The 8,094-nt window shown below is 63.2% G+C and overlaps 1 protein-coding gene across 5 annotated transcripts; it reads right to left on the bottom strand.

Moving 5' to 3' along the window:
• Nucleotides 1–6: 6 nt before the first annotated feature.
• Nucleotides 7–6,173, bottom strand: HMGA1 (high mobility group AT-hook 1). Of its 5 annotated transcripts, none has more exons than XM_014953595.1 (4): nt 3,768–6,173; nt 2,459–2,542; nt 1,911–1,961; nt 7–204 (listed from the first exon to the last, which is right to left on the bottom strand). In XM_014953595.1, exons 1-4 carry the CDS (start codon nt 3,867–3,869, stop codon nt 148–150), a joined length of 294 nt encoding a protein of 97 aa, XP_014809081.1. In that variant the 5' UTR covers nt 3,870–6,173; the 3' UTR covers nt 7–147. The 5 variants fall into 5 exon arrangements, with proteins under 5 accessions (XP_014809081.1, XP_014809085.1, XP_014809082.1 ...); XM_014953599.1 differs by having other exon boundaries at nt 7–201; XM_014953596.1 differs by lacking the exon at nt 1,911–1,961 and adding an exon at nt 1,560–1,610.
• Between the last annotated feature and the right edge of the window lie 1,921 nt (nt 6,174–8,094).

Genomic DNA, 8,094 nt, shown 5'->3' with positions numbered 1-8,094 from the left:
GAGGAAGGAGTGGAGGAGGGAGGAGGAGGAGGACGAAGCCAGGGCGGCGCGTGGGGGGGTTTCTCCCCGTCCCTCTCCCCCCCCGGCTCCGGCCGCCGGGGACGCGGGGACCGTCGGGCGATGAGGTAGCGCCGGTGCCGGGAGGTTTCACTGCTCCTCCTCGGATGACTCCTGGGAAATGTTCACCTCCTCCTCGTCCTGCTGCTGCGAGGCAAGGGGGCACGGTTGGTGGTGGTGGGGGGAATGCTGGGGGGCTGCAGACACCCCCCCCCATCCCTGGAGAAGGGCTGAGTGGGCACATCACGCCCCTTGTGCCAAGAGGGGACACTGAGGCACCAGCCCCTCCTAGATTTGGGAGACTCTAAATTTAACTATTATGGGTTAAATCCCAGGGAAACCCCCCGGGGGGGTGCTCCCAGTTGGGGACTGCGGTCCTCAGTGCCACTGCCGAATCCCCAGTTGCCACCATGGGGGTGCTGGTGGTGGCAGGACGGGGTGTCCGTGTGTCTCACGGGTGTCCGTGTGTCCGGCACATGGGGCGGGTGGCTGTGAGCGTGGTGGCCCCGCACACGGCAGTGACTCAGGGCTGAGTGTGAGTGTGAGCGTGAGTGTGAGCGTGAGTGAGTCAGCCCCGGCCCCCGCTTCCTCCTGCTTCATTCATAAAAAAAGCCACCGTGGCCGGCGGCTGCCAAAGGGGACACGGTGTCCCTGGCACGGCCCCGTCACCGTGGGACGGGCTCGGTCCCACCCTGCCCAACCGGCTCCCTGCCCCCAAGTCCCCAAAACAGCCCCTGGAGCTGTGACACTGGGGCAGGAGACCCCCCGGGATGTCCCCCCTGGTTTGCAGCCCCGGCTGGTCTCATCCCCTCGCCCTCCACGAGGAATTAAAGTGGGAAAAGGGGCAAAACCCCACACGGGGCAGAGAAGCTGCGCCACGAGGGATGCTCTTGGGTGGCTCCTGTGTCCCAGTGCCTGGTGGCACCTCTTGGGCACGGGGACGTGCCCGGGGACTGGGGACAGTGGGATGTGCATGTCGGGAAGGGAGATGAAACTTGTTCCCACCCGGGTGATGCTCTGGGGCTGCAAAGTGAGAGGGGGAAAGGGGGGAAAAATGAAATGGAGGAGGGAAAGCACACAAGAGGGTGGCTGTAGTGCACAGGGGGGTGGCTGTAGTGCAAGGGGGGTGGCTGTAGTGCAAGGGAGGTGGCTGTAGTGCACGGGGGGGTGGCTGCGCACGCAGTGCAGGAATGCCGCGCTGGTGACGCAGCGGGTGCCCGGGCAGGCGTGTGCCAACATGTCACCAAGGCAGGACCAACCGCCTCCTGCACGCCCTTCCCGGGGCCGTGGGGAGACAGGGGAACCAGGGGGGCTCAGCCCCCCCAGTACCGTGTTGTGGTCGCGTTTGGAGCCTGTCCCATGCCACGCCGTGCCCCTTTTTTGCTCACTGCTCTGCTCTCCTCCAGCCCAGCAGCATCTCCCCCACGCTCGGGGACAGCCAGCGCCCCCAAAAGTGCCCCGCACCCTGCCAGGATGGAGGAGGAAGGGAAAAGCCCACTCACCGATTTTTTGGGTCGGCCTCGAGGTTTTCTCCCTGGTGTGACTGCAGCTTTCTGAGCCAAAAAACCAGAAAGAAAAAAAAAACAAAACAAAACATTTTGGTCAGGCTGGCACCATCCCCTTGTCCCCAGGATCCTGCCGGGGGGATGGATGGACAACATTCCCCTTCCTCCCACCCGCGACGGCCAAATTCATCACCCAAAAAAAAAAAAAAAAAACAGAAAGAAAAAAAAAAAGACATTTTGGTGGTCCTCCAGCCCAGCAGCATCTCCCCCACGCTCGGGGACAGCCAGCGCCCCCAAAAGTGCCCCGCACCCTGCCAGGATGGAGGAGGAAGGGAAAAGCCCACTCACCGATTTTTTGGGTCGGCCTCGAGGTTTTCTCCCTGGTGTGACTGCAGCTTTCTGAGCCAAAAAACCAGAAAGAAAAAAAAAACAAAACAAAACATTTTGGTCAGGCTGGCACCATCCCCTTGTCCCCAGGATCCTGCCGGGGGGATGGACGGACAACATTCCCCTTCCTCCCACCCGCGACGGCCAAATTCATCACCCCAGTGGCATGTCCCAGGCTGCTGCACCCAGGTGGCCCCAGGGCCACAGCCAGGCCCCCCCCACCCCCCCCAGCCCCTGGCTCCCAGCACCGGAGCAGCCCCAGCCCCATGACTCAGGGGGGGGCGCAGGATGTGAGTCGCCCCTTTTGCAAACAGGTTTATTGTGGGTGTCCACAGGCTGACACACGCTGTCCCTGGCTCCCTCCCCACCTCCCCCAGGGCCAGCACTGAGAACACCCCCCTCCCAAGGGTAGATCTGCCCCGAATTGTCTATAATTGAGCTCAAAATGGACCCGTCGTCCCAGCGCACGGCTGCTCAGCCAGAGCAAGCCCCTGGCCCCAGCCACCTACCCTTCCTTTTGGGGTGGCCTTGTTTTTACTGCCCTTCGGCCGTCCGCGGGGTCTCTTGGGGGTCGGGGCCTCGCTGGGCTCCTGCTGGAGGGAGAGCAGAGGGGGGGTCACTGCAGTTTGGGGGTCCCCAGGGAGGGATGGGTGCTCGGAGCGGCTCTTGGTGCAGCAGCGCGCCCCAGGATGCTCCGGGCTGGCAGCCCCATTCTGCCCAGCAGACCCTGCTGGGGCAGGGATGCTCTTGGATGTGGTACTGGGAGCACTGGTTGAACTGGGTGCACGTCCTTCAGCCGGGTTGCCCTTCGGCCGTCCGCGGGGTCTCTTGGGGGTCGGGGCCTCGCTGGGCTCCTGCTGGAGGGAGAGCAAAGGGGGGGTAACTGCAGTTTGGGGGTCCCCAGGGAGGGATGGGTGCTTGGAGGGGCTCTCAGTGCAGCAGCGCGCCCGGGAGAGCAGAGGGGGGGTCACTGCAGTTTGGGGGTCCCCAGGGAGGGATGGGTGCTCGGAGCGGCTCTTGGTGCAGCAGCGCGCCCCAGGATGCTCCGGGCTGGCAGCCCCATTCTCCCCAGCAGACCCTGCGGGGGCAGGGATGCTCTTGGATGTGGTACTGGGAGCACTGGTTGAACTGGGTGCACGTCCTTCAGCCGGGTGTGTACGTGACCCGTCCTGCCCTGGCATTAATCGCTCGGCTTAACCGCAGGGTCCCCGCCAGTGCCTCGGCCCCGGACCCCACTCGCTGCCGGTGCCAGTGCCTGGCAAAATGTCTGGGAAGCAGCAAATTGCCTTTTCTGCAGGAAAATTATGTGCACAAACCCCCACCTGCCTCGGGGTGGGGTGATAAGGGGGGGGGCTTGGCACCATAAAGGCTCTGGCAGCATCTTATCCCTCTGAGCAGCTTTTCTTAATGGGGCTTTAATTAGCCCATCTGCAAAGGCAGGTTCAGCTGCAGCCTGGGGAGGAGCAAGGGGAGGCCCCGAGCCCTTCCCTGGGTGAGGAGGAGCTCTGGGGTGTCGCAGGGCTTTGGTCGGGGGGGCTCTGAAGCCCCCCAGGAGGGATTTGTTGTACCTGGGAGGTGCTGCCTGAAGGGAGGTAATGGGGGCTGCACCCGAAGCCCCCCAGGAGGGATTTGTTGTACCTGGTAGGTGCTGCCTGAAGGGAGGTAACGGGGGCTGCACCCTGGGCATCCCCATCCCTCCCAGGGGATGCTGCTGGGGTGAAATTGGGGGTGGCTCTTGCTGCCCCATAGCCTGGGGGTGGGCAGAGCTGCCCAGTGGGGTGCCCACCCTCCCCCTTCCTCCTGGGGGACCCCACGTACCTGCGGCTTCTTCCTGGGCCGGCCCCGTCCCCTCTTCTCCGACACGTCCTTCTCCCCCTTGGAGGCCAGGGGCTGGCTGGATTTGGTGCTGGATTCACTCATGGTTCCTTCCGGCGGTGGTGAGGAGGAGTGGGAAGGGGAGGAAGATTGGTCAGCAATGCCGTATCAGCCAGTGCTGCTCCCCACAAGCCCTCACCCCGGGGCAGGGGGGTGCTGGGGGCTACAGAAGTGACTCCTGAGGCTGCAGGGGACAAGAGGAGCCACCGGAGCCTCCCGCAGGGTCAGCCTGGCCGTGGCCGTGCCCCTGCCCCCCGCTCCCCCCAGGTAAGGATGCTCGGTCCCCCCCCAGCTGCTGATCCATCTGCAGGGATGGGGGTGGCCAGTGGGCTATCAGCACAGACAGGAGGTGACAAGGACAGGGTCCCCCCCTCTGAGAATGCCTCGTAGCATTAAAATTCAGCTGAAGTTGCAGTGCAGCTTCTGCTCCACTCCAACCCTTCCCGGGGGTTTGCCCACATCCTGCTCCTCTCCCTGCCTGGAGTGGGGGGGACCAGCCCATGAGGGGGCTGGCAGGGCCCACGGGGGAGAAACCAAAAAGCATCATTAAGAATTATACCTAAAAGAGACCCTCGCTTCTATTTTTTAACCCCCATTTGGCAGCACCTCACCGTGGGGTGCAGGGATTTTCTGTCCCACAAACACAGGGCACCTCGGGCAGGCGTGACCCCCCCCCTCTGTCGCTGCTGCAAAGCTGGGATCTGCCAAACCGCCCCCGCTGCACCCGTGTCCCTCCTGCAAACAGACCTTTGGCCCGTGCCGGTCCCGGCCGCGTGTCCCCTCGCACCCCTGGAGTCCCGGGACGATGCCCCGAGCCCAGGGACGGAGCAACGTGTCGGTGGCTGCGGGGCCAGACCCCAGCAGCGGGACCCTGGTGTCACTCCCCGCTCTCGTGGCCCTAATGACCAGCCCCACGTGGTGGCTGCTGCTCCCAAACGGGCTGGGAGAGGCTCTGGGTGCTCAGACCTCCCCGTCTCACCCATCCCTGCTCCCTGCCTTCCCCCGGGGTGGGTTTGCAGCTGCATCCCTCCTGGGGACACAACCTGCATCCTCCCGTCACAGGATGGGGAGCAAAACGGACCGGCTGCCAGGCAGGATCCTGGCCACAAGCCCATGGCACGGACACCCCCCTGAATTAGCCAGTATCCCAGTGCTAAGGCAGCTCCCGAGGTCCCCAGCAGGCATTTTGGGAGCAGCACCCTTTCCCGCAGAGCCCGTTCCTGTTCCCCAAAAGGAGGGGAGCGGCTCCAGATTTAATCTGGAGTCCTTGAAATCCCAGACACGCTGCCGGCGCTGGCAAGCTGGAACAGGACGAGTGGTGGCACGGCACCGGGGGCCTGCGGGCATCCCCATGGGGGGTCCCAGGGCCCTGGAAGGGTGGTGCAGGATCCACCCCACCTCCACACCCAGCACGGCTGCACCCAGGGTGGGTGCTGCACCTCTGGCCCTGCTCCTGCCACCCCGGCCGGGTTTAGGGACAGGCTGGTCCCAGGGATGCTGGCTTGTCCCCTCCCCAGTGCGCGTCCCAAAGTGCTGGGTGGCTTTCCTTGCTCCTGGGGAAATCCCAAGGAGGAAAAAGGCTCCATCTTCCCCTCTCCACCTCGATGCTGTCCCAGGGCCGTAGGGAAAACCTGCTTTTCCAGAACCGTGGGGCCGGTTCCGCTCCCTGCCCAGGAGCCAGGAGGATGGGCTCCGGGCTGGAAGGGAGCAGGATTGCTCCCACAGCCCCAGTGCTTACTGGTGACCCCGAGCTCAGGGTGGCTGCTCCGCTCCTCTGTTGGGCGACCGTGGCTCAGGGCAGTGCTTGTGGCATTTCCCAGCCCAAACGGAGCTGTGGGAGCAGCGTCCCGCTCTCGTCGCCCGTAAGCGCAGGGCTTGGAGCTGCCTGGCTAGAAAATCACAGTGTGGCTCTGGGATGGGTGCTGTCACCCCCCTGGGCCACCTCTCCCCCTGGGGACGGTCCCTGCAGACACCCCTGGGTCTGACCCATGTCTCCAGAGCACGGCAGTCCCCCCCAGCCCCTCTTCTCCAGCAGGTACAAGGTTGTATGCCCGGTCTGCGGGCAAAGACGGAGGCACTCTGCCCACTGGGTTAATATCACTTAGTTTTGAGCAACTGGTTTCAATTTGGATGGTGTTAGAGCAGCCGGGACGGTGCTACCGGGGAGAGCGGGGCTGTGGCGGGGGGCTGGGGTGCTGAACCCCCCCCAGGGACCCTGAGCCTCATTGGGATGGCTGGAACAGGCACGGGTGAGACATGCGGTGCGAGGAGCGTGCTCAGACCTTTGAGGCTTTTCAAAAAACACGCGTCAGCTCCCGCTCCCCTCTGGAAGTGACTCACGAGTGCAAAACAACATTTTTTTTTTTTTTTTTTTTTGGGAGACAGAAACCATGCTGTCGTGTAAACACCCTGAAAATATTACTCACGGCATCCCAGAGCCCTCCAAGGAGTCTCTTAAAAAAAAAGAAAAAAAAAATTAAAAGTATAGTTTAGGTTTAGGAAAGCAAAACGCCGGCTGGGGGCTGGGATGGGTTTGTCTCTTTTTAAGTTAATCTTTGTTGGAGGAAAGGCAGCCCCCGAGCTGTGCTGTCCCCTCTCCCGGAGCTGGGAGCAGATGGGCCCAGTGTGGCCCCCACCCCGCTGTGCTCTCCCCCACCCCAATGGGGACGGCCATGGGCCCCATGAGTGGCCCCGGCCAGGGATGCTGAGGGGACCCTCCCTGCCAAGGGGACGCCATCGGTACGGCCCCTCCGAGCCACAGCCCGTCCCCACAAAGTTGTCGGTGCTGGGGAAAGTACGTCCACATCCCACCCGTCCCCCCCCCACCTCCGAGCTCCCCCCAGGGGCTCCAGAGCCGAAACCACCCCAGGGGACAGAGGACTCCACACCCCGATGGAGCAGAGGGGGATGAGGAGGAGGATGCCTGGGTGGGAGATGGGGATGCTCCTCTCTCCCACCCCAGCACCTTTCCCAGCCAGCACCCCTCTTCCCAAGCGTGACCCCGGCTCGGTGTGATGGTCCCCAGCTTGGTGGCACCTGCCTGGCCCCAGAACACCCCGAGCCCACCGGCCGGTGCCGGGCACGGCGTGGGAAGCTGCTCCAAAGCATCAAAGCCATCTAGGAAGGCTGGAGCAGCTGTGTTGCCATGGAGGAAAGGAAGCAGCTGAGAGAGAAACCTTTCCACGCAGGGAGGATCCAGTCAGAGATGAGGCCAGGGGACTGCCAGGCTCCCCGAGGCTGGGAGGGATAAATCCCTGCAAGGTTTGGGGGTGGGAGAGGGGGGCTACATCTGCCTCTGGATCGATGGAGTGGGGGGGGGATGAAAAACTCCTCCCCTCTCCATCCCTACGGATGGTGAGATGCTGGACCCTCCTCACCCAGCCCCAGCAGCTCCCTCCGCTCCAGGACACGAGCTGGGCCGGCCTCAGCAGCCACCTCTTGCACAAGAGAGGGCTGGGTTGCAAAAGAGGCAACCTGGCCCCTCGGAGCGATGCTCCTTGGTTGCCCCTGGGCCTTCCCCCGCCCGCGCCGGCTTACACCGCTCCCTGCAAATAACCTCATAAATCCCCCTCTCCTGCCACCTACTCTTAGATTAAACAAACCAGCCCAGGAGCAGGGAGACGGGCGGTGGCTTAGATCTTAAAAAAAAAAAAAAAAAGAAAAATAATATAAAATCTCTTCACGCCCAGGAAATCTAGGCTGATTGCAGCTGGAGAAGGATCCCGGCCGCACCTCCTGGCAGGGGGAGGACGGGAGGGAGGAGGGGGAAGGAATAGTGGAGCAGAAGTTGAAGAGCCTGTTCGGCAGGGACCGGGGTGGGAAGGGATGTGCGCGGCTCCTCATTAGGACGAGCCCTCCATGGGGCTGCTTTGAAGCCCCCCCCCCGGGCCTGCTATTAAGGAAAGTCCACCCCCCTTTCCTTCCTGGGCATGCATAATAAAAGGAAGTGATAAAAGAAAGGAAGGAGGGAGGTGGGGGAGAAAGAAAAGAGGCAGGAAGGGCACCATCACACGCTTTGTGAAGCCCCCGTCCTGCGGGGTATAATAAAACCCCCGGGTGGAGCCAGCCCTGTGTGGCATCACCCCCCCCGCACCCCCCTGCCGGGGTGGGGGGCCCCACGATCTCGCAGGGTGGGCACTGTCCTGGGCGGGGGGAGGGTGGCTGACACCCCCCCTCCCCCCAGAACTACAACTTTGCACCCACTTGTGTGTGTCCTCCCCCTCGAACCGGGCTCGGCCTGGCCTCACGCACCTTGCACATCCCCCCCCCC

Source organism: Calidris pugnax, unplaced genomic scaffold (genome assembly GCF_001431845.1).
Source record: "Calidris pugnax isolate Ruff unplaced genomic scaffold, ASM143184v1 scaffold245, whole genome shotgun sequence".
Classification (NCBI taxonomy): domain Eukaryota; kingdom Metazoa; phylum Chordata; class Aves; order Charadriiformes; family Scolopacidae; genus Calidris; species Calidris pugnax.
This window is presented reverse-complemented; position numbering and strand designations above follow the sequence as displayed.